The sequence below is a fragment of the Neolamprologus brichardi genome, chromosome 20 (assembly GCF_056152115.1).
Source record: "Neolamprologus brichardi isolate AB-2024 chromosome 20, ASM5615211v1, whole genome shotgun sequence".
Lineage (NCBI taxonomy): Eukaryota > Metazoa > Chordata > Actinopteri > Cichliformes > Cichlidae > Neolamprologus > Neolamprologus brichardi.
Window position 1 is genome coordinate 20,783,733 of NC_142123.1, and position 26,066 is coordinate 20,809,798.

The window sequence follows — 26,066 nt, forward strand, 5'->3', positions numbered from 1 at the left end:
GGGGGGTGACATCAAGAAGTTTGGTGGATGAGATTCTCAGTAGAGCTAGGTGTAAAGCCGTAATATCATTTAGCTACAGTAATTACAGATGAAAGAAACAAAAAAAAAAAGGGAGGAGAGATGAGAGGGTTTTCTCTCTCCGAGGACAATGTACACTGAAGAGCCCCGAGTTTCATCATGAAGTTACACATACATGTAAAACCACACTGTGAGATCTTTGTCGTTATAACACGACCCTGGCTTGACTTCAAATGTACAAACAAAGGTTTGCAGAAAGCTTGCCTTCCTTCATCCAAAGTTTGTTTCCCCTCCACTAATACACAGCTTTTGCTCATAGCCAGATTATGACAACTGGGCACGTCCGGTTTTCGCAGCGCTGTGAACAGTGCTTTCTGTTTAAATCCTCCCGCTCACACACAAACACACACACAGTGGTCATCCATCAGCACCGAGTGTTGTTTCTTCCCCCGCATGTCTCATACACACAGGTATAAATCACTGCACCTGATTTCTGGGGCCAGGGTTTAAATAATTAAAGAGCTTTAATTTATCAGGATTTAGCACCTGCTGACAGTAGGGCTGACAGAAGAGAATGAGAGATATATTGAGAAAGAAAAAAAAAGAAAAAAGGAAGAGGTCATTAAACATTAGAAAAAACATATACAAAATTATTACACATTGCACAAGACAGAAAGAAAAAAGAAAATATCTAGTTCGAAGTGGAACCAAAGACTAGGTGAGAAGGCATTGAGGTTCTGCTCTAGAGCTACTTAATCTGCTGTGTTAAGATTTTGTTATTTACCTGTTGGCAGAAGACAAACGAGCCTGTTCTACGGTTCTATGTGGGTAATCTTACAACTAACTTGAAAGAATCATTAATGTAAAAATAACACAATTGCAAAGAACCCCCCCCCCCCCCCCCCAAAAAAAAAAACCTCCCCCCAAAAACATCCAGTAAAAAGAAGATCAAGCAAAGTTGTGCTGATTTTTTGTTTGTTTTCCTAACTGCACATGCCGTCTTTTTGGAAGCATACATATAAATGACCATGGATCTTTATGTTTCAAAGCTGCTGAAGTAAAGGAGAAAGTGATAGCCACAAGAAACTGGAGTGTTTTTAGTAAAGACCATCTGAGACACTGGGCATGAGAAACACACATCAATAAGTTACATTTAAAGTATTTTGTTATGTCACTTCATCAACTGCACAAACTGAAATTGTGGTTATTTTGTTTTAACAATGACAACCCCACCAAAAACCTAAATATTCAAATACCAGTGATTTTTGTATTAAAACAAAAGCAATAAGTGGAGAACAAAGCACTGGGTAAAGCACACTTATAGAATGAAATCTGTCTTCAATTATGTCCTGCAAGAACCAGCTGTTGTCATGTTGTCACAGAAATGTAGAACTCTACTGCCCTCTTGTGGTTTAGACACATGCAAATAAACTCTCACATGAAAGTGACCAAATGAACCCAAACACACTGATTTTTTTTTTTTTTTTTTTTTTTTTTAAATACTTGCATCTGTAGATTCACTGAATGAACTACTGTGTTAGCCCTATGAGTTCTGGAAGGTTGAAAACAAGATCTACCAGCAGGCACAAAGACATAAGGGAGAAACATCACAAAAAAGCAAAAATGCCATCTCTGGCTGTGTCTGACCCTCATTGTTTATTCTTACCAGTAGATCTGTCAAAACAGAATGAACACACCCAGCCACACTCTAATGCACAAACACACGCGCTTCAATCAAAAACAGCACTGAAAAGACAGAGTTCCCCCCCCCCCCATCTGCTGAAAAACTGTGGTAAAAAAAACAAACCAAAAAAACAAACAAAGAAAAAAAAGAAAAAGAAAAAAAAAAAAGAAATAAAAGTCCCTTTACCCTTTTTAACCTTTTGCATAAACATGCGAGTAGAATTAGTATAATATATTTTTCTGTTACTTGAAGACTTCACGGAGTGAAGTTTGTTGTCTGCTGGCAATAGGTAGCCACCTAGTGGTTAGACCCTCTCATAACATCAAGTATTGACTGCAGAATTTTTAAATCACAAGTTTGGATGTTTTGTTGCTAGATGACACTTTGTCATTGATAAACAAACAGCTTAAACATAGTTTAGCAGATACCTAACAAACTATCCAGTCTACAGACTCAGCTGGGGGGAGGGGAAGATAAGTGATTATCACACCAGAAACACAGTATTACTCCTAAATCAAACAGTACAATATGTTTTTGTTTTTTTTAACCATATTGCGTGATTTATTTTCAGAATAATAAACCTATATACTCATAGTTACGATACCAGTTCCCTATGAAAAATAATTACCCATAAGTCAGTACCACCATCCCCATTCTAGATGAATGATGACACTGTGTGTTTTTGTCTTTTCAAGACCATCATCCCTTCATTTGACTGGATTCCCTCCACCGGTGGATTGTTTTCACACTTCAGTGGTCCATAAGGGAGCGCTGTAAAGCCTCCTGAATCATTGTGTGCTCATCTGTGGAATAATCCTGGGAGGTCATAAGCATGAGAAGGGGAAGAAAAAAAAAGTCACTTAAATTCTTATTAACATAAAAAAAGCCAACAACAAATAAACAGAGAGTGCTTTACTTACAACAAATGTATCATAGGAGAAAGTGTGTCTGATCTTCAGGTGCTGGAAAAAGTCAGCACTCCTGTAGTTAGGATCTCCCCAAGGCATCGAGGCACAGATGGGGCACACCTAAAGAAAACATGAAGGTAATAAAACGATCTTTGAAACACATTATTAACCCAGCTGAAGCCAGCAAGTGTGTGGAAACTCCGTATGACTCAGAATTATGACATAATAGGTTGTTGTTTTTTTTACCACTTGGCGTGCATCTCGAGCATGTTGGGTTGTGCAATGTTCAACCAGGCCGTCCTGGTCGAGGTTCTGGCAGTTGCAGTAGGGGCAGGTGAAGGTGTAGCGATTTGGCACCGAACTGTGGCAATGAAACAGAAATAATAAAATGTCACAAGGTTTGGTTCTCAACTACATGAATATTACACTTGAAATGTAACAAGCATCAGCTTATGAAGAAATAAGTGGACATTTACCACAGTTAGTGGCCAATCTTTATCTATTGTCACATCAACTTTGCACCAGCTGAAAGAGCTTGAGAAAGACTTGAAAGTGACAGTTATTCCTTTTTCTTTTTAATAATAGGAATCTGTTTCGTGGCACAAAGGTCTGGAGGGTTAAATAACAAAATAAATAAATACTGGGATCGGTTTCTTACTTTAAACAGTGTTGGCCCACGCAACAATGTGTGGATTCTTTGTTTTAAAGGCTGCTGTTTGGGTGGAAACCCCCCCCCCAAAGGCTACTTCCTGATTAGTCATAATAACCTCATTACAAGCGACGGCTTCTCAAACCATCTTCTCAGAACTTTCTCCAGGAAGCACAGTTGTCATAAATACTTAACATCCATATATGATGAAAACCAGATCCACTTCATACAACTTGACAATAATAGTGTTTTATGTTTTCTAAAGATGAATGTTGTACTGTTTTCTATACACTCTGGAAAAATTACAATCAGAAATTACGACAGGTAAAATACAGAATGCTTAGCATATGCTTGATCATACTTTATAATACTATTTTTTCTTGCAATCAAAATTGTGTTCAATTTGAAATCCTGTTTGTGCTAAAACTTCTATTTACTTTTTTTTTTTTTTTTACTTTAAGTGCAAAATGTATACACTACATATAGTAAAACCACAAAAAGAGAGCGTTTCATTTTTGACTGACATGTTAGGCATGCCATTGAAACAAGGCAGTAATAGAGTCACGACTTTGGAGTCTTATCAAACAACAATGTACTGCCAAGAGTTTATAATACTATAAACATAGGGAATTTTATATCACTAGAAGATATTATTCCATCATTTGTCACAATGAACAGGTCAACTGTTTAAATTTGGCACTTAAGTTACAGTGAAATCTATCATAAATCATATCATTGAATATATTTGATTGGGCCAACAGAACTCTATTTCCTATGTACAGTACTTTCTGCTGCGTCAATGAAGCCCTCTCACTGAAACTACTGACAGGGCTGCACTCTTTTCCTTTTTCACTTTGGATTAGTGTTGGTCCAAAGGTGACCTTTAATTTATACAACCCAACAAGCAGCAGTAATTGCACGCAAAGTCTGACTCTACAGTGTAAACTATTTTGCTTTATTATGTAGGGAATAGCAAATAATTGTTCTGCTTCTTTCCCCACCTGACGATGGCAGGCTGACTCTGGGCAGTTGTCCTGACTCCCTCCTCAATGTACTCCTGGTATTTTGAACAGGCAGCTGTGTGGCTTCTCATCTTAGAAAGCCCAACCTAATTGGGGGTGGAGTGACACATATCAGTAACTTCCAGTATATGACCATCATCATAAAATTGTTGCTATTATCTAAATATAAAGACAGAAATTTAGACACAGCAAAACATTAAGATTATGCATGTGCAGTTATTGGATCTTCACCCTCTGTGATTGCTTCATAAATGCGAGTCAGTTCAGTGATATTTTAGCTTTTGGTCTGTAGTGAAACGTACCTGTGTGCCACAACCCTTACAGGCTGCCACAGAAGATTGAATGAGTGCCTCGAGTTGAGCAGCTTTAGTCCAGTGGCCCGGAGCACCTCGACATACAGCACAAACGGGCTTCTGTGGACGCAGACATTCCTGCAAACAACTGTGGCAAAACCTGTCAAGAGATGGGTGAAAGAATGTGATTGCTGCACAAGAGAAATCAACTAAATTGTCAGTTTTAATTTGAGCTCTGGTTACCTTAGGCTTTTAAAAATATAAAAAAAAAAAACCAAAACAAAAACCAAACCAAAAACATGCAACAACTGTTTGCATTAACACAAGGCCTGCCATGAGAAAAAAACAAAAAACAAATACTGTCACTAAAACAAACCTTTATTATGCTAGTGACTGAACCTTCCTGTAACTCATATGGAAAGTCCCCCACCTCGAGAATAGCCAGGGACTTGTAGTTCTTTAAAGTGGTTTCAAGAGTTAGAGCAATACACATCCAAACTACAACTCCCAAGTGAGGCCTCCTTTTTGATGTAAACAAAACTGAAACTGATTTAGCAAGCTGGAACTGTTTTTGTCACATATTCGAGAGAGAAAAACAGAAAAAACGGAGTCGTAGCACGAGAAGACACTCGCGAGGCCGATATTTTGCAACTCTGGTGCGACGACACATTTAAAGTGAAGCCCTTTCCTCCATTGTTTTTGCCTCTTTTCACTGCATCGTTGGTGGCAGACGCGGGTTAGGGGGAGGGCGATCGAAAATAAACGGCAAAAATACTCACGTATGTCCACACTGTGTTGTCACGGGACTGTCGAATATTTCGAGGCAAACTGGACAGACGAATTCGGACACGTCGTTGCTCCCGTCCGAGGCGTTCTTCTTGTGAGGTGCTGCGCTATAGCCTCCGAGCATCGCCATTTCTTTTCTTCACTGAGTCGGTTCCACCACCAGCACCAACCGTCCCCGTGACGACGTCATCGGGTTCTTGTTCTTTTTTAAGCGCGAGGAGGCGGGGTCACCGGCGAAAGTAAACATCGTAACACATAATTGTACGACATACTTACTAAATCTGTGACACTCCCCCTCCCACTAGATTTTGACCCCCCCGAGACATTCAAAATATTACAATATGTAGTTATACAAATAAATCAAAATTATTCAAGCACTAATACAACGAAAAAGCAGGAAATCCACACCACTAAATGCCTACCTTCGGCAAATCATTATGAACCCGGGAAATCTGTCTCTGCGCGCACGCGAGCCTATATATATTTTTTCCCCCAAGCAAAACAAAAACAAAAATGAATGAAGACTGTGGATGATGTAGTTGGGGGTCTGTATCCCGTCTTCCCTAACACGTGGGCTCCTGATGCTGATGAACTGTCAGGATTGAGCGCATGCGTGTTGTTATACTGGGAATTTCCAACAGCTGAGGAGGCGTAGCTAGCCATGACTAGCACTTGTTAAAGGTAAGATTTGCGAATGGTGGTATTTCTGTTTGAAAAAACGTCTTGATCTCCTAGTGGGAGCGCATTAACGTTTGGTCCCAAAAGAAGCTCACCTTAAAAACTCGCTGTGTCTTGATATTTTATTTTAAACTGGCGAATAATGTCTGTGTAGCGATGGAACGCCCTGCTAGCCGAAAGCAATTGTTAGCTAACCAGCTACGCTTAAATGGGCGTTAACTGTTTAGCTTATATTCAGTAGGGGGCCATAGCAGTGGCAGCATCGGGTTTGAGAGTCATGGAGAATTAATGTATACGCTCTAGGAGTATTACTTTATATTGCCATTGGTCACGGTGGACTAAATTTGTTGTAGTAGATACGCAGTTGTAAAGCATGCGTCTGGCTAAGGCTCATTGGTTGCTAGCTCGTTGAGCGGATGTTCGCAGAGATTTTCAGGTAACAGGTATAGCCAGACAGCCAGCTTGCAAGAATCTGAGAGCGAAATGTTTGCTCTCCTGTTGTTCAAGCCTCGTACTATTTTCACGATGTGTTTGTTTATGAGTTTTGAGTTGAAGCTAAGCTAGGGCTAGGGTTAGCGCCACTCTGGTTTACACGCATGTAGTACCAATAGCTGAAACGTTCACTGGCGCAAACGTGTGAGAGGGATGTATACATCAGTAATGAGTTCCTCTCTTGCTTATTTAAGCTATAATTCCACTGGCCATTTTCTTGGTTATGTACATTGTAAAACAAACATAAAAAAAGCCCTTTCACTATGTGACAGACCAAAAACCCACCTACCCACCCACCCAAACGAATCCATCTTCACATCTCTACAGAGATGGTCCTGGATTAGTGTATCTTCCCTCTTATCTGAACCTCTAGATATTTCAAAGCATGCTTAACCACACTTAAATTGCATTTTCATTTGGCTAGAACCGAAAATGATATTTTTATCTTAACAGCTATTGCTTGTGTCATTTCAGCTTGGACATGGCTGACAACAACCCCAAGATTATGAATCTGTCGTCTTGATGAGTGACCTTGAACTCTACCAATGCTGAAACCAAGCAATGGAATAGATGCAAGTCTGTGTGCCAAGGAAAACCTCCCCCCTGACGTTATTTTGCATGACAGAAGCCTGTTTTTTGGGAAACAAGTCAGGCTTTGAGCCACAACCAGAGATGCTCATACCAAGGCATCCTTATGGGCTACAGCCTTGCTACACCAACTGAAAGCACTAGAAAACTGCACCTCTTGCTTTGAGGATGTGCTACTGAGTGGATGCAAAGACTGACTCCTCTGCCATCTCTCCGCAACATTAACAATTAGTGTATACGGTTTAAAAAATGGTAACCAAAAATGGTGTCTGAATGTGGCATTTTGTGGTTGGGCATGCTAAAAGGTGTGAGGCTCTCTCAGAAAAGTATAACAGCTGACTAATAGTCTGCTGCTAATAATGGATGCCAAGTTAAAAGAGGACCTGTTCCGGAGGTATGTGACAGCACTGGAGAAGCGTCTGGAGGAAGGAGGGGATAACAGGGGGACTGGAAGTACGCAAGAAGGGGAAAGAAGCAGACACAAGGACAGTGAGGCCTTACTTTCCACAGCCACAGCTCTGCTAGGAGCCTATCAGCCAGATCCGGCACAGCGATTTCGCATGGTGCGTTTCTATGAGGTAGTGGAGAACTCCCTCCGCTCCCAGAGAGGAGTTAACCTGAAGGGCCTGGAGAGAGCCTTCCATACCCTGGAAACCATCTGCACCAACCTCCTGCTCTTCCCTTGGAAGAAGGAATTCAGATGTATAAAGGTGACTTTATTTTATTGATGGGATATTTAATATATTTTGCTTAGATTAGTTTACTCTAATAGCCAAACTTTCACTATTAATACATTTGTTATAACAGAATGAATCATTATTGTCCAGTTTTGAGCTTTGAGATACTGAGCTTTGGCAATTAATCAGGGCAGTGTGTATGTACACTGACATACTTTGGTGAATTTGCATATCTTTCAGACTGTCTTTTGCAGGCAATATATATGAATATCTTTCCTGACCTTTAGTATGGAAGCAAGACTTTTATGTTTGTGTACATATTCTCAGGATATCTGCATAATCTTAAGAGATTTGTGTTGTTGTACCTTAATTACTTGTTGTCTAATCCTAACATCATAAAGTGTGTAAACAAAAGTTTGATCCCACCAGCATATCTGAAAGTACATGAGTGGTTCTCCCCTGTCTCATAAACTGCTTGACATGTTCTTTAGTAAATTAATATCTAAAAGTAAGAACATTTTTCTGAAACTGTTAAAATTTGTATAGATTTGTAATTTTAGTGAACACACATGCAAAGAGGACCTGTTATTATGGTTGCTTCTGCTCAGTTCTGCTCGGTGAATAAGTGACAAATTAAAAGGAAAGCTGTAACTCTTGACCCCTCTGTTTTGCTTTGGGGATTTATGTTGCTGGCATTCTTTGGCTCGTCTTCTTAGAGGGAAAGCACTGCAACTCAATACGAAGTTGTTTGGTGTGAAATATTTCTAACCTAATAGGAGAGGGAAATGTCTTTGCACACAGAGCCGAAACTGTTATGAATTATCTTATGGCGTTCACCCTCACAAGATATCAAGTTAACTGATTGTCTATGGGAAATTTCTGTGCATGTTAGACAGCCTTCTGCCACCCAAAAAGAAAAAAAAAAGTTGTTTCCCCACTTCTGGTGGTTTTCTAAAGCACTTTGTTTTTCCCTTGAATCTATCAGCCAATTCTATCTAGAACTATATCTAAAATAAGTATTTGATATTAGAGAGGTGGCCATTTCAGCTTTACATTGAGGTTGTTGTAATTTGTGCTAATTATGTTTTGTCATAGAAAGATGTGCATTTCTATGTTTTTGTCTTTATTTTTGGCTTCATGTCAGCCTGTTTTAAACAACTGACACTTATGCTGATTCTCATTTCTCTCTTTAAGACCTTCACTGGCCCATATGTGTACCATCTGCAGTCTGCCATTTCTGATGCTGAACTCCGAACTTTAATGCGCACCATTGGCTACACCTGTGACCATGATTCGCAGTTCCATTTGCAGGAGCATCCAGGAGGTGCAAATCATCTGCGGCAGTTGGCATTTGAACTCTTCCTGGCCCAGGCAGAGTGTCGTCTTCTGGGAGAGGTAGTAGCTCTGGCCCGTGGTTCAGCGTCAGAACTGGAGGCCCTGGAGCTCCGCAGAGGTTGCAGAGATGATGCAGCTGGCTGTGCTGAAGCGCTCCGCAGACGTGACAGCCTTGGGGCAGATATGGCTCGGCTGTCCGTGCGGCCATTGGATATAGAAAAGCCTCATGCCCACCACCTCAGGCGAGGTAGCCGACCATCTAAGTCTGTGGATGTTACAGATGGGGCTGGTCACTGGCATGCAGCGGTTAGCAAGCCTGTCTTGAAGGCTTCACTGAGTCTGAGGAAGGAGCCTCTATTTGTGGATGCAGAGGAGGATATGAAGGATGAGATCATCAGGCCCAGCACCTCAATATCTCTTTCCTCTGTGGTTGCTCCACCTTCCTATAGCCCTGTTGCAGATTTCTTCCCAATTCAGTCACCTCCCCCAGCGGATCCCTACACATCCTACCATCCATCCTCTTTAGATGAGATTGACTTGTACACAGAGAGGGGTGGGGCTGGCACAGGAGGAAGGCAGACCCCGTCTCGACCTCTATCCAGAGAGCCTCGAGATGGAAGGGATGGGTGGCTGCACAAAGGTCATGGTAGTGTGAAGTGCCAGGGTTGCGGGCTGGGCTGCACCACAATGGCCTCCTGCCAGAGGTGTGACATGATCCTCTGTTCTGCCTGTCATGATGTGGACCCCTCCCCTTGCTGTGGCCTCCAGGACTACCATCCAAAATCTCCACGACCCCTTGATGGATACATTCCTGTCAAGGAAAAGCTCTCTGTCTACTCTAATACTCATACTCACTCCCATCTCCATCCACACCCCCTCACACTGACCCACTCACATTCTCATCCCCACCCTCACCCTCAGATGGTGGAGAAGCCCCTCATGTCCACTAAGCTGTTTCCCAGCAAGTCTGTTGCCTTGACAACACCAAAGGGAGGCAGCAGTGAGCGAATAAGCATGGGGGGATCGCGATGCGGGTTTTGCAACAAGCCAGGTGCATCACACACCTGTGTGAACTGTTCGAAAGTGTCATGTGACTCGTGCATGGGCTTGTATGCAAAAGATATGTGCACGCGAAAGAATCCTCAGCACAACTTTGTGCCCAACCATCAGCTCAACTTCAAAACTGGCACCATATCTCACCTGGTGTACCGATGAATCAGGCAGACAGAATTTTTTTTTTTCCCCTTCCACTCCCCTCCTTTAACTTGCAACATAGTCTTGCACGATTGCTTTAGCTTTCTTTCCATTTAAATCATTCATGTTCTTCATCTCAGTCCAGTGCTTTATTTATTTTTTTGGTCTTAGTTTTATTTTTCCTAACCCTCTTTTGTACACTTTGTACATTTTCTCTTACTGTTGTAGGGCCATTGGATGCACATGCCACAGAGAGCCATATCGTCTGCCCATCTCTCTGCCTTGTACAAGTTCAGGCCTTTTATCTATTTCTTCTTCCTTTTACCTTGCTACCTGCTCTTGAGTAGTCATGTGATGTTGTAGCGCTTCCCAAATCCCTCAAATCTTGTCCTCATCAAAAAGGGAAACTGGAGAAAGTTTAATTCCTTCTCATTTTGAATGAATTCTGTCCAAATGAACATAATCTACTTTGCCTAATTTCTCAGCTAAAAAAATCTTCTAATATATATAAATACATATATATATATATATAAATATACAGTATATATATATGTGTGTGTGTGTGTGTGTGTGTGACTGAATGAATGAGTGAACGTGTATGCGTGAGTGAGTGTAGAAAAGACCTCTGAGCTTGCATTGTGATAAAGGGGTCTTTTTAACTTGAAAAAAATATAGGAAAAAAGAGAAAACATACACTGGAAGTCAATAAGTCAATAGTATATATTTTTAATCTCTATTCTCTAGAACAACGTGAGACTGTTAAATGGGCATGAGGCCTGGCATTAGGAATTTTGGGCTATAAACTTATATATGTGGGTATGGGATGGGGGATATCTCAAGGGGACACACTGAGACAATGGTCGAATGCCATAGATTCTATTTAAAAGATTATGCCTTGTAAATTAATCCTCAATTGTTTCTGGTTGTAGGACTGAGGTTAAATGCTGCTGTTGACTTGAGACATTGAAGACAAGCGGCGTTGATTTCTTTCTGGTAGTTGTGTCAGTTCCAAGCCCCCCACTCCTTTTCATTACACTTCTCAAGCCTTCATGGATCATGATGTTGTAGTGCCCCTGCACTAGATCAGTGGTTCCCTATTAGTCTTGGGTGGGACCACAGGAAGTCTCACACTGGGCCAGAAATCTAGGGATTATGGTTCAATTGAACAGTTTGTCAGACTATTGATAGGATAGGTTTTAGGCAGTATGAAAGTACATACTCTAACATGGTTTCTGTCTACCTCAAATGGCTTCAGCTTATACACCCAGTATGACATTGTGGTTTTAAACTAGCCCTAAGATCTAAAGTTGTTTGTTTATTGCATCTTTCATTTCTAATTTATGTTTAAGCAAACTAGAAAGTACCACCCTTTTACAATCAGCTGAACCTGTCAAGTGGTAGAGGCCAGCAAAGACATCAAAAATGTTACACATGCAAACTTTAATGCGGTTCAGTATTATGACGAGTACATAGCAGTTAAACACTTATTGCAGTTTTGCTGATGAACTATTTACCACATTGCTTTTTGCACTATATTTCACAGAGCTTTCTGCACAGCGCAGTGGCTGCAGGCTGGAGTTTTTGATTTATTTCTTGCTAGTTAGTTTTGACAACACATTTTTAAACACTAAATCTGCATCCGTTTGATGTATGGGGGCAGAAGGGGAGGTAGTTATGCTAATAAACTAAAGTAATGAATTAAACTGCATATTTTAAGGGGTAGATATATTCTGCTTACATTTGAAACTGAGGACCATACATTTAGTGTTTACCTTTAGTAATTAGACTTTAATTTTCATTGTAATCTCAATTGTAATATTTTATATCACAGTTGATTGTCACCAAGGGCTAATTTTAAATCACATTGCATTAAACAAAAAAGTCTGAGTCTGGGTTATTTTGACAGACTGCTTAGGCTTTGTAGCCTTTATGTTCTGTCAGGAGTAACCTCTAAATGCCTTAAACTCATTCAGCTGTCTTATCCTAGTGTATTTAAGCTTTTGATGTTGTTGTTTTCACCCTGTTTTGTCTTTATCCAGCCTGTAGGTTTAAAATTAACATGTGGTTAACAGGCTAGAAAATGACGTTCACTTCTCTGATGGTGAATTAAAATTACACCTAAGAGTATGGAGTATGTGTTGAATACAGAACATACCTACCATGTATATTAACATAAATATGCAGCAATGAACACATTGTACATCTGTAAACATTGTAGATGTTTTGCTTGGAAACAGGTTTGGTATATATTTTGTTTGCGTAGAGATATTACCTTAACACATTGGTTTCAGAAAGTGACATCTGATTTCATTCTTTTCATTCCTTTCCTTCAACGCTGAAAATTGTCTTTTGTGTCTTTATCATATTAAAGAAGGGATCTTTTGATACCAATTAGATGTAGTTTTAGCGGTTCTTTGAAAGATGTTCTTGTGCTAATTTGGGTATCAAAAAAAAAGAAGTCGTCTTGAGTGCCCTTATGGGAGGTGTGCAATTTTTCTGTTTCCATCAAAGAAGACTTTCTAGATATTTATCATAGCTATATTTCAGTTATTCAATTCAAATCATACCAGCAACAAAGACAACTTTCAGATGTATTGAGCCATGTTGAGTGATCATATTGCCAAATGAAGAACAAATATCTTACCGGAGGAGAAAACAAAATTGTGTGGCTTGCCTGGATGTACAGTTAATGTAACATAAATCTGTGATTTTGCTAAAGTTTAGCTTCGTGTCTGTAGATGTTGGCCTTTTTAAGAAGCCTAGAGAGAAACCCCCCCCCCCCCCCCCCCCCCCCCCATCAACATAGATACCTACTCACACACCATCGGATGTGTCACTTGAAACAGTGGACTGATAACTTGTGTAGGTCACTACAAAGGGCTAAACAGTCTGCAGGGCTGCTGCTAAGTTTGTGGGCACTGTTTTAATGTTTTAATGAGAAACTGACAGATCAATATCTAATGTGGGGCTTACATTCATCAGTTGTTATGAATTACTGATGTTGGGAAAACAAATGTCATGGAACACTGAGCCATTTTAACATGATTGGTTTATCCCACACTTGAAACACTCAAGTCATTGTGGAAGTGAATGCTCCCCTTTACCTCTGTGTGGTTATCTTACTGATATTAGCAGTCTTGGTGTAGTTAGGCAGCCTCTACCCATTTCCCTAACCTTCCTCTTGGCATGCTCTGTACAAGGCCCATACCCATACCCACACCCCACCCCACCCCACCTACCTTGGCACTGAGGATCATCGCACAATGTATTTGAAGGGGTATGGACCTTGTGATCAATATGTGGGCTTACATGGGGTGGAATGGGAAAATAGCCAAAAATTGTTAATTGGTGAATATATAAAGAGAAATGAAATGAAGCAAAAGGTAAATGAGATTTTATAAATTAATTTAAAGAATAAAGTTCTGAAAAACAAAGTTTCCTATCTTGAATTTTTTTATTACTCTTTGTTTGTTTGTTTTTGGTTGATTGAAATTGAGTTTGTACTGTCAAATCTGTACACATAATTCATTGTTTTTGAACTACTGTAAGCACTTTTGACAAGCTGGATTTGCAGCTATTGGATTTGCTAAATTGCCATTTTGTTCAGTGTAATGTTAAGAAAAAGGCCAGAGTTTAGGACTCAACATCTCAGCCTTTTTAATCTGATGTGTCGGTACTGGGGAAAAAGAGCTAATTACGGCTCTATTTTTACTCATACCTACTCGACTTGACTCAGGTTTGGTCGCTCTCATGGCTCATTGAGTGACACCCCTTTCCAGATAATTGGTGGCATGCAGTCTGTTGAGATCACATTTTTGGATTAACTCCGATCAGCCAAGTTGGTAATGAAGTACAAGGTACTACCACACAATGGAAAACCATAAAAACCTAGCCAAGCCAACTGGGTGCTAGTGGAAAAGGCCTCTAGCTGTTGATGTAGGTAAGAGCCCTTTAAAGTAAGATCCATATCAGACCCTTGTACTGCTCTTTTTTTTAAATCAGTTTTTATCCATAGGTTTACAGGTTTGATGTTCCTAGTCTTTCCCTTCAACTTGTAAAGGAAAGCCTTATTCATAATCATCTATTGTTGTTGTTTTATGTTGTTGTGCAGTCCTTTTGTGTCATTGTAAATTTCTTTCTTCTCTTTCTTTTCTTGCAGCCAGACTCAGATGCTGTTGGCTGGTCCAAATGATTAATCTTCTGTGCTGAATCAAGCTTTTAGGGCCAATTATGTCTCCCCCTAATACCGAAGGAAGACCCTACTTAAGGTCCATGGAAGTTTGAAGTTTTTCCTCCGATAACTCCACTGACCTCTCCCCTGGTTGCCTATGGGCCCACCACACAAACATGTTGTTTCTTAATAGGCTAGTTATACCTGATGATTATTTGAGTGGTTTCACGCTTACCAGGAAACAAATACAAAAGCAAAACCCACAAAAGCAAAACTTTTTTTCCTTTTGAATTCTCACAGGCCTCCAATTAGTAACTATGTTTTATTGCCTTAAGGCATAGTGCACTTACCTAGGTTTTTATCATTTATATCAAGTACATAGAGTTTACAAGAAACAGATAAAAATAAAACTGTCCTCTGTCCTCCACTAGATGGCATTGTATTACTATATTATGACTGCGTGCTGTTTGCATTGTCTGTGAATTTTGTGGGTTCTCCCACAGTACATGTAGGAGACATATATACAAGATTCTTTATTGATTCTAAATTGGCTGTTAGACTGTGAGCGTGAATGGTTGTCTGTCACTCTGTGTTAGCCCTGTAAGGGACTGGTGACTTATCCAAGGTATGCCACACATCTCGCTCAACATCAGCTGACACAGTTTCCAGTGCCTCAGTGACCCTGAACTGGATGAGCAGTGAAGAAAATGGATGGGTGGACGAACGATGCAAGTATAACAATTAGAAAAGTCAATATTCCTTAAACTGTAGTTGCACAAACACTTCTGCACGAACAGAACCCTTCATTATTTATACTAAATTAAGCATCATTACTAGTAATATATTTCACACATTATTTCACAAACTAACTGGCTGTTTTAAATGGGCCCCTTGCCAAGTTTTCTGCGGCATGGTCCGCTAATAAGCTCTCCTCATGACTCAGTGATATCACAGTTAAAGCAGCTGGTATTCACATTTACAAATGCTAAATTAAACTAAAATAAAAACCCCAATAAAAAACACTTTCTGTTTGTCTTTTTTTTTTTTTTTTTTTTTTTACAAATTTTCTTTGGTGAAATTCACCCTCATAAATCAACTTGTTACTGTGATCATATAACATTTTATTATAGCTCTGCTAAAGTATTAGAGGAAGGTAACAGTTACAATTATGTAGTTACTTGTATTACAAATATTCTTCTTTTATCTGCAGAGTGGACAGATAGAAACACTGTCTGTTGTCATCTTTGTGTTCACACTTAAGACTAGAAGAAAGATCCCGAGTGTGTGTCCTCATTAGGATTAGGATTAATGTTGTGTATGGGACTGTAGCCCAATATTCATAATGTTAAATAGTAATTAGGACTATGCATCTATAGTTATGTGACAAAGTAATACAAAAATAAAAAGCAGTGAAATTAGTTACTTTCTCCAGTGACTAATTTGTTTAATGCATTCTTTTTTTATAGTAATGAATAATATGTAATAGATTGTTTTTCTTTACTTGCTCTTTTTAAATATCTACTCCTGGTAATACATTTTCTGCCATAAAGTATCTTGCACATTTAATAAACTTAAACTCACTTCCTAGGCTTTAGATAGTAAAGTAAATTTAGATCACAAGCAAAAGACTTTACAAGATCCGTTGCTTGATTACAAGTATACCTCCAACAGAAAAGGGAATATCAGAAGCTAGGAGCATGAAACACAAGGGTAGGGTTACTGTGCTTTAAAATGACACATATTACAGTGAACAGACCAGTGCTAGGTGATTTGTGAGGTTTGTGTGGCTCACACCTTGTAAGCATTTCTGAATTAAGAAGCGAGGACATAAAGTGCATTAAAACAAGTGTGGGTGCAGTGGTGTTTGCTTCATTAAAAGCCAGTGACTTTGTAAATGGCGCCAACAGTTAGTCATCACAGAAGTCTGTGTACTCTTAAAAAAATCTTAAAAGCATATTCTAGCATTTTCAGGTGTAATTGTCATGAAATGCTTGTGAAAACCTGAGGGAAGCACAGAGAATAAAATAAATTCTTCACTTTATCTAAGAACAGGTTTTCTGAATTAAACCTATTTTCCCAGTATAAGGTTGACAAAGGACACCAAGCATGTTTTGAAATCAGGTATATACAAAACCTCTAAGCAAAAACTTATTTTCTAAAGTAATGTCCTTTGAAGTATTTAGAGAATATTTAAGAAGAATGACAGGGGGGGAATTTCACAAAGTATATGACCTTGGATCAAGCGCAGGCCTTTTGGTAGAAATGGCCCACTTGCAATCGTGTGACCTACAGGATGTCCCATTTTATGTTATTTTTTTAAAGAAATATATGATTGTCATTTAAAAAAAGATAAACATTAGGAATGTTTTAGGACTCCAAGCTTCTTTTGTTATTTCCCTTTACCGTGTTACACCATTACTGTATTTTTTTTATCATTATTATTATTAATAATTATTACTGCCTCATTTCAGTCACAGTGAATGTGATGGCTTCACTATTTTGTTATTTAAATTATACACAGTGTAAAAAGGTGTCAGTGAAAAGTGAGGAGATGTCTTTTTTAAACAAGTCCCTTTATAAATAAATCTGTGTTAACAGTTATTATAGAAATCCAAATTACTTGTTGAGATGTAAGCAAAAACAATCAGTTTTCCTTTTGTCCCCACTCTCCTTTTCCATCCCTGAAGTCCTCAAATTTTTTTAATGCTTTTCTTATTGCATCACACCTCCATATCCTAAAAACCACCAGACAGCTATTGGGCGGTTATCATTGTCAGCCTCACAAAGGTTGTAGCATGTCACCTTTTATACAATGCAGAATCAATTTCCCCACACAGCTACCCTGTGGTGATGTGATCAATGGTAGTAATTTGTTTAGAGAGCGACAGCAACAGCATGAATGCCCCATTTCACTGTAAACAACTTTTACACTTTCATATCCAGTAGTGTGATGTGTGAAGGAGAAAGATGAGATTGCTTTCTGCTTTCCTCATGAAACTGAAGGAGAAACTGAAGGAGAACTTTATTAGGTACAGCTTGCTAGTACCACGACCCTCTTTGGCTTTCAGAACTGACTTAATTCTGTGTTACAGATTTAACAAGGCATTGGAAACATTCCTCTGCGATTTCAGTCCATATTGACATGACAGCTTCACATAGATGCTGCATATTCGTTGGCTGTACATCCATAATGTGAATCAGCTGTTTGACTTCATCCCAAAGGTGCTCTACTAGATTGAGATCTAATGATTGTGTTGAAGAATTGAATGTTGGTGATGTTGCATGTTATTCTGCTGAAAGAAGCCATCAGACAGTGAGTACACTGTGGTCATGAAGGCATGGGCATCATCAGCAACAACACTCACCTAGCCTGTGGAGTTTAAAAGTTCAAAAATACGTTTCACACTCTTACACCACTACCATCACTCTGAACAGCTGATACCAGACAGGATGAATCTATACTTTTATGTTGTTCACACCAAATTCTGACTCCATCACCTGAACGTCATGGTAAAAATCCAAACTCCTTAGACCAGGCAACGTTTTTCCATTCTCCCTCTCCAAATTTTGTGAAGCTGTGTAAACTGTAGCATCAGTTTTCTTTCTTGTCTGACTCGAGTTACACCTGGTGTGGTCTTCTGCCCATCTGGTTTAGCGTTTGACTTATCCATTCAGAGATGCTCTTTTGTATATTTTGTTTATAATGAGTCACTGTTTGTTATCAGCTTGAAACAGTCTAGCCATTCTCATCTGACCTTTGGTATCGACAACAGAATGCTCCAGTGAACGCTCACTCACTCTGACCATTCTCTGTAAACCCTACAGACTGATGTGTGTGAAAGTCCCGTTAGAATACCAATTTCTGAATTACTCACACTATCGGTGCACATTTAAAATCACTTAAATCACATTTTTTTTCACCATTTTGATTCTCAGTTTGAACCTCAGTAACCCATCTTCACCATGTCAACCTGTCTAAATTGACTTAGATGCCAATATATGATTAGATTTTTACATTAACAAGCAGTTCCGACTGCTATGGTTTGATTTTAATTCTTCTTGATCTGAGCTCAGCATTTGGCACAGCTGATCACTCTGTTCCAGAGTACCTACCTCTGTTAAGGTAGCACATCAGTTTGTGACCCATCGGGAACTGGTGGTAATTTTCTTTTTAATTTTTTTTTTTCCAATATTAATTTAATTATTTACTTTTCTGACAGGAAGTGCTGGGTGACCTGCAAATTATCTGAAAAACACCTGCAAATATTAGAATAATAAATTAAGATTTCCAGCAGTTGGCTGAAAAAATGAGCTCAGAAAACACACAGTCATATCTCCACTGTTCTGACTGTTTAGATAGATTTAGAAATTATATAAGATGTTTAGGACTTTTTGGCTCAACACAAGTTATCAAGTTATGCAGCACTAATGAGACAGAGCATAGTCTCAGATCTCCTACTTTTGTATTTGGGGCTTAACTGTTTTGGATTTCCCTCATTCTGGATCTGAGGTTTGCATAACGTTGTTTAAATTGCTTTTTAAAATGCATCTTTTAAAAAGGAAAAAGCATGCACATTTATCAGTGTTTTATTTCTGTCTTGTCTGATTTATTATTATGTTTAATAATATTTTAATCTCACATTATTGTTATATATGATACGTTTTTATTTGATTGGACTTTAATTAAACAATGTGATTAAACTGTGGTTAAACGATACATAATTCTTTGTAACTTTATTTTGAAAGGTGGTGAATAATTGTGCTTAATTGTAATTATTATTTGCATTGTTGTGGGAATGGGATGTGGAAGCAAATTAAATTTAAATTGAAACTGCAGTAATTATGAACGTCACCAAGCAATCATCAACATCAACAATCTTGTCTGGCATTTGGACACGTCTGATTAATGACTACTACGAAAGTATTGTGGTTTACACATTTACCTAATAGGCAAAAGCTCTCTGGTTTGATCCTGTGACGAGACACAAATCTTTGGGGTTTTGTGTCAGGAAGGACGTTCGGCATAAAAATTCTGCCAAATCAAACACATGGAGCTACCTGCTCTGGCAATACTTTGTGAATAAGGGAGAATCTAAAAGTAGCTTCTTTAAGTAAAACTGATTCACAGTTAGATGGATAATGACGTCAAGCAAGTTATTTTGTGTGTGTGTGTGTGTTGCTGCCTGGAAATACTTCCAGCTGTTTGAGCTACTCAATAAATCATAAAGAAATCTGCGGGACATCACTTTCTGATTTGTTGAGAAGACACAATCTTTGTCCATTCTAATTATATGTGGCAGCCCTGTATTTGTCTTTAGCATTTAACAGCTTTTTTAAAAAGACCTTAAAAAATATGGCCCAACAGACCAGCTGTTTTACTATTTACTTCTGCAGTAGCTGTACTGACTAGAAAGTAGCTTACAAAGTGTCATGTTGCTAACATGATTGGAGAGTGATTTGTTAGACTTAAAGACTTAGAGACTTAGAGCTTTTTATTGTCATTGTGCAGTTTTTTGCACAGCGAAATTGGGTAGCTGGACCACAAAGGTGCTAAAGTAAGAAGAAGAGAAACCAATGTACAATGAAGGTGGAAAAAAAAAAAAATTAAATAAATAGAATAAAATAAAAAGCAGTGTATATGTATACATATATGAGTGGAACTATATACATGGTGTATGTGTAGGAAACATTGAAACAGACTGGGACCAAAATAATTGCGCATGAGCCAAAAATATTGCACAGAACATGGAAAGACTGAGATATTGCACATAGATGATCAACAGCAGTGTCAGGGTGGATGTGTTGGGGAAGTCTTTACACACTCTTAGTTTGCATTAAGAGTTCTGAAAGCCCACGGGAAGAAGCTGTTCTTTAGTCTGTTGGTTTTGCACCTGATGGATCTGAGCCTTTTTCCAGAGGGCAGGATGTTGAAGAGGTGGTGGTTAGGATGGAGGTGGTCCTTTATAATTGCCCTGGCTCTGGAAAGACATCTTGAGCTGGCAATTAAGTCCAGGGAGGGGAGTTGACAGCCGATCACCTTCTCTGCAGTTCTGATGACCCTCTGTAGTCTCTTCTTGTCAGGTGTTGTGCAACCAGCGTACCACACAGGGATGGAGTGCACCAGCACACTCTCGATAGTGGCAAGGTAGAAGGACGCTAGGAGTTCAGTCTGTAGCCTGTTCCATCTCAGAACCCTCAAGAAATGGAGGCGCTGCTGGGCTTTCTTTACTAGGGCTGATGTGTTCATCAGCCCTAGTATCATTTGTGACATACAAATGATTTGTGCATTTGTATGTCACTTTACTCCTCACCCCTTATTCCACATAATTACTGCTCTTCTACTTTGTGCTTGCACAGCTTTTATTTTAATATCTGTAACTTAGCTTTAGGAGTCAGTTTGATCTTTCAACACTTACCAAAGATGAAGGAAAAGAAGAGTTTTGTCCTGCTCAGAACACTTTTGCATCATAGCTAAATGAGCACAAGCCATACACACAGGATTAGCTTGCTCTTGCAAATTACCAGAACAGTCAAAAAGTAGTTCTGAAGTCGAACTGTTAATGCTTTTTTGTTTTTTTTATTTCACGCTGCTGCACAAACGACAAGCTTCAGAGTCCAGTGTCTGATGTCTACGCTAACACTTTTGCTGTCAGCATAACTTGTGATTTTGTTTTCATGAGCACCGACCTGAGATGATGTACAGCAGAGGTGGGTTCAGATTTGACAGAAGGATTGTAATAAATGTTTTATTTTATTTCTTTTTGTTTTTCAGTTATTGTGTATTGCAGTTTTTGTATCTATAATGTACTGTATATCTATGAAATTGAATACTACAAAATCATGTTTGTGTATTTCTATTGTGTATTTGTGTGGATGGAAAAGTCCAACTAGAGACAAGGGCTAGATGTTGGCAATAGCTTTGCACTTTCTCATACGCTTTATTTAAACTATATGTTAAACTGCATCAATCCTATTGCATAAGATTTAATAATAAAAACTACCTCTGAGATGTTTTTCTCTCACCACTTCAGTGAGCTGAAGACAGTAAATCATGATAGACAACTGCTGCTTTGAAGGTCTAGGTCAGTATTTATCAAACTGATTTCAAGTTGACAGTGCAGTACATGGAGAAATGTAATGGGCAGTGCAACAAGTTAATACGTAAAATTTCAGAAGCAAACACAAACAAACAAAGACAGAGTTAGTGGCAGTTTGGGAGTAGCACTTTCTGTAATTATACATAAATTTAACAAACAAGTAAATAAATAAAAAAATAAAAATGTTATCCAGAACAAATTCAGTGTATTCATACATGTAGTTTCATAGTTTGAAGGGAAAACTGACAGATCTTGTGACAGATATGACAGATCCAATCTAAGAAATGTAATATCAGTGGTTTAAGACACCAGTATACATGTTTCACATGTATCATCATTCCTGAACATGTACCTACTGGCCAAGGGCTTAAGTAAGAAAACAAACAAGGAAAAGCAGTCTTAGTGAAGAATCTCAGTGACTGTGAAAGTTGACAGGATGACAGAAAATCCATTTTTAAATCTTTGGATGCATTTGAAAGTATTACCTCTGCTTTGTGTAGGCTAAACTACAGCGTGCTCTTTCGTATTTTTTTTTTTTTTTTTATCAGACTTATTACTCCATAATCGTTTGGCTCCTGAGAAAGCATTGACAAGAACTGACATTTTCTTAAACATACTTTTGAAAAGTTGAACAGTTCTGAGTTCAACTTTTACATACAAAAGAATTAAAAGGCATTTAGTACGGATAAATCACACTGATATTTCTACTGTCTCTTTTTTGTCTCTTCATCCGTAACTTTGACTGTGTGTCAGAAACAGAGACGGGCAGTAACTGTAATCCGATTACTTTTTTCAAGTAATGAGTAAAGTAAGGGATTACTATTGCAAAAACGGTAATTAGATTACCGTTACTTTCCCGTAGGAACGCTGCGTTACTGCGTTACTAAAACTGTGATTTTTTTTTTGCGAGAATGTCTCATGACAATGACGTAAGCGAGTGTGACGTTCGTGACAACAGCTGTGTGCAGATCAACAATGGATAATATATCGAGTGCGGGAGAGAGTATGAGCGTGTAGCGTTTAAAGCGTGAAAGTACTGACCTTACTTTAAGTTTGATTCCATAAAAAGTGACAAAAACATTAGCGTCCGTTGTGCGTGGGAAGAAAGCTTCTTTTTACAGCGAAAAACCCCCCCCTAAACTTCCAAGCAAGCACCGAGTGCACTACGACGTAATGGGAAACTCACAGAGAAACTCGCGGATTCTTCCACTGACCGCTGCGGCACACCTGCACCAGGGTAAACCTCCGCCTACCCTACTCCTGCTTTACAGGTGAAAATAGAGCAACAGGACCGCTAGACCAAAGGACTTTATTTATTTTCTGCTGTGTTTTACTTGCATCTATTTAAAAGAGTGAGTGTAAACACAAAAAATATTTTATTTTATGTGCTGGAATGTGCAGAAAATAGGTTTAAATATTAAACAAATTTCTTCCAGTCAGAGAATGTTGCATATAATTAAATTTTTACTTGATGCATAAAGTTAAAAGATTAAAATTAATAAAAACAAGTTTTAAAAAGAGACTTTTCCATTTGATTATATTTTGTATGATGGATTATGCAGAAAAAGTAGAATTGGGCTGAAAGATCTATCGCTTTATCACCTATTCAGGTTGTAAATCGTGTTTTTAAAAAGTAACTAAGTAACTAAGTAATTAATTACTTTTGAAAATAAGTAATCAGTAAAGTAACGGGATTACTTTTTGGGGGAAGTAATCAGTAATTAGTTACTGATTACTTTTTTCAAGTAATTTGACCAACACTGGTCAAATATGTGTTCTGGAATCAGAACATCATATTTTTGAAATCTTCACTTAATCGCATTTCACAAGTAATAAATGTAATCGGTATTAAGCATGTTTTGTGTCAAAAACACAGTATATGTTCACTGATTGAGGTTCCAAACTACTGTTTCAGATATTATTACAGAATGTAATTAACGAGCATGGACACCTTGGGCTCACTCTTTTTAGATTTTCCCATGTGTACTATTTTCCTCTTTGTCCAGTGGACTTGCACCTTGATTTCAAATAGAAAAAAAGTTGGACTGGTTTTAAAAATTTTGCATTTCTCAATCTGGTCCTGGTTCAACATACTCCCCTTTCTTTGCTTCTTATATTGACTCTTACTGGGGATTTATGCCTCAGCAGGAAATCTACATCTATAGCTATGTCATTATAACAAACCCCTTTCAAACCCTACAAAGTAGCTTATGGTGCAACATGACATGCATCTCCCTAGAAATGCATGTCAGGTTACACTACACTTTAGGTCAACATATTTGTGATTGACCTCTTCTTTGCATTTCCAGCTTTTCGCCGCAGTTTTATAATTAATCAGTGAGAGAATACCAGTCGCTAATAACAATCAATATAAGAGTCAATATAGGAGAAAAACAATAAATATAAGAAAAAATAATAATAGCATAAAAGTCAGAAAACTCCTGGAGAGAGAATGCTGAAACAATATCTCAGAATAGAAATAAGAGAATGTACAAAAAGAAATGGAAAAAAATTTGAGATGAATTTGTTTACCCCTATGAAATATTTGTTTGTGATGGTGCATTATGTATTAATAACATCGTGGTCCTGCCAAAGTGTTTTGTATGCGGTGCATGCCTTTGTTGTGATAAATTCAAAAACTGCAGTGATGAATTAGATTAGGTTCATTTTTTAGCTTAAAATGCATAGCAGGAACTGACGATACTGAACAAAGTAGTTGTGGACAGTATCGACCCAACATGCAGTTACATTTCTGTAGAGGTGTATAGTAGGTTAGACTGTAAGTTATAGCATAGGGTATCAGATAGGTTTGTGGCTACAATTTTCCTCTGAAGTATAAATCCCCAGTAAGTGTCAAACTTGTCAGTCCCCATTTACAGAAGCATGCACAGACCCAGAAAGCCAGTGTTAACAAAGAAAGGTGATAATCCCTGTTATGATACTCGATCTTGGATTGCTTATATGGGATTTTGTTGAGTAGACTAACATGAAGAAAGCTTTCCTAGATCCCTAAAGGTAAATCAAAACAGTCAGAGAAAAACAGACCATTTCTCACTAAAGGTGAGAAAAATATGGGAAAGGAAGTCAAACAAACCGGCCCCCATGAGGGTCAAGGTCTTTCTGTTAGCCAATCAGTGCTGAAGGGATTCAATACAGTGTCTGGCTTGGCTGATTGCCAGTGTTGGGAAGGTTACTTTTAAAATGTATTCCATTACAGAATACAGAATACATACCCCAAAATGTATTCTGTAACGTATTCCGTTACGTTACTCAATGAGAGTAATGAATACTTTGGATTACTTAATATATTATCATGCTGTTTACAACTACATGAATGTATTATTGCTGTGATTTATTACTGTTACTGAAGGTCCGCGGCTCCGAACCGTAGTAAAGGGACCTCTGGCTAATAAGGTGGGTTCTGTGTCGGGCCGAAAAATAGCTTTACTTTGTTGTCTGGGTCAACTGTGAGACAGAGAGAGGCGTTGAAAAGCTGCTCCAACAGAACTTATTGTTTTTGGAGGAAAACACGAACACGGTGTACAGTCGAGTCTTAATAGCTTACTTACAACTGGGCTCGTCAGGCACTCTTCTTGGCTGCAGTGGTTATTATTATATTTACATGCTTCCAGCTCCCGTTTTTGCTCGATGACAACTCGTACTTTTCCTTTTTCTCCCTCCCTCGCTCACAGACACATAACGGGTATGGCAGTCCATTCTCACTGCAGCACGGACTACACTGCTATGAGGCTACATTCTTTAGCGCTATACCTGTAGCATTCTGCCTATTAGCTTAGCACAACAACAACAGGCGCTCTCTCACCCAGGAAACACGCAGAGAGAGAGCGTCACCCTGTAACCATGGCAACCGTAACGCTGCCGCCTGGAACAACAGAACGTAGCTGTCAAACAAAACCCAAACAGTCCTGACCCGTGACAATATGAAACAGGGAAGTACCGCTGTGTAATCCATTTATTTCAACAAAGTAACTGTATTCTAAATACCACCTTTTTAAACGGTAACTGTAACGGAATACAGTTACTCATATTTTGTATTTTAAATAGGTAACAGGGGTACATGTATTCCGTTACTCCCCAACACTGCTGATTGCTGAATAATAAATCATGTTTATAGTTAAACATAAAATGTATATAGCTCCAAAGATGAAAATAAAAATAAATAAAAGACAATATCTCTGCATTACATTTGTGTTCTTGGAATTTCCCCTCATTTTCCCTTAACTTTATTTGTTTAATTGTTAAAGAGGTTCTTTTTTTTATGCATCAGTGATTCACAGATCAGTATTAAGTGGATAAATAAACAAAAAAAACCCCATCCCTCTCAAAATAATCAGGTACAAGAACTGGATGAAAATGGGTGAAAAGCAGCCAGTTTCCCAAAAGTCTAGGAAGCCTGTAGAAGTTGCTCAAGATGACCATAAAACTATTACAAAATCTGGCTCCTTGAAACCAA

The 26,066-nt window shown here is 38.6% G+C and overlaps 2 protein-coding genes across 2 annotated transcripts; one reads left to right on the forward strand and one right to left on the reverse strand.

Annotated features, from left to right (window-relative positions):
- Positions 1–1,101: 1,101 nt before the first annotated feature.
- On the reverse strand, positions 1,102–5,931 carry rnf114 (ring finger protein 114). Its single transcript, XM_006796320.3, has 7 exons — positions 5,783–5,931; positions 5,354–5,562; positions 4,584–4,734; positions 4,261–4,367; positions 2,857–2,971; positions 2,623–2,730; positions 1,102–2,518 (listed from the first exon to the last, which is right to left on the reverse strand). Exons 2-7 carry the CDS (start codon positions 5,488–5,490, stop codon positions 2,453–2,455), a joined length of 684 nt encoding a protein of 227 aa, XP_006796383.1. The 5' UTR covers positions 5,491–5,562; positions 5,783–5,931; the 3' UTR covers positions 1,102–2,452.
- spata2 (spermatogenesis associated 2) lies at positions 5,849–13,113 on the forward strand. The gene is made up of 3 exons (XM_006796321.3): positions 5,849–6,041; positions 7,005–7,828; positions 8,990–13,113. The coding sequence occupies exons 2-3, from the start codon at positions 7,478–7,480 to the stop codon at positions 10,343–10,345; spliced, it is 1,707 nt and encodes a 568-aa protein (XP_006796384.1). The 5' UTR covers positions 5,849–6,041; positions 7,005–7,477; the 3' UTR covers positions 10,346–13,113.
- The last annotated feature ends 12,953 nt before the right edge of the window (positions 13,114–26,066 follow it).

What these genes read in the sequence shown, in the direction of transcription:
- rnf114 (XM_006796320.3), bottom strand. Translation starts at nt 5,490, where the DNA reads ATGGCGATGCTCGGAGGCTATAGCGCAGCACCTCACAAGAAGAACGCC. An exon ending in ACAACACAGTGTGGACATAC is followed by an intron (nt 4,735 to 5,353) that starts GTGAGTATTTTT and finishes ATCTCTTGACAG; the next exon opens with GTTTTGCCACAGTTGTTTGC. An exon ending in CTCGAGATGCACGCCAAGTG is followed by an intron (nt 2,731 to 2,856) that starts GTAAAAAAAACA and finishes TGTTTTCTTTAG; the next exon opens with GTGTGCCCCATCTGTGCCTC.
- spata2 (XM_006796321.3), top strand. Translation starts at nt 7,478, where the DNA reads ATGGATGCCAAGTTAAAAGAGGACCTGTTCCGGAGGTATGTGACAGCA. An exon ending in AGGAATTCAGATGTATAAAG is followed by an intron (nt 7,829 to 8,989) that starts GTGACTTTATTT and finishes TCTCTCTTTAAG; the next exon opens with ACCTTCACTGGCCCATATGT.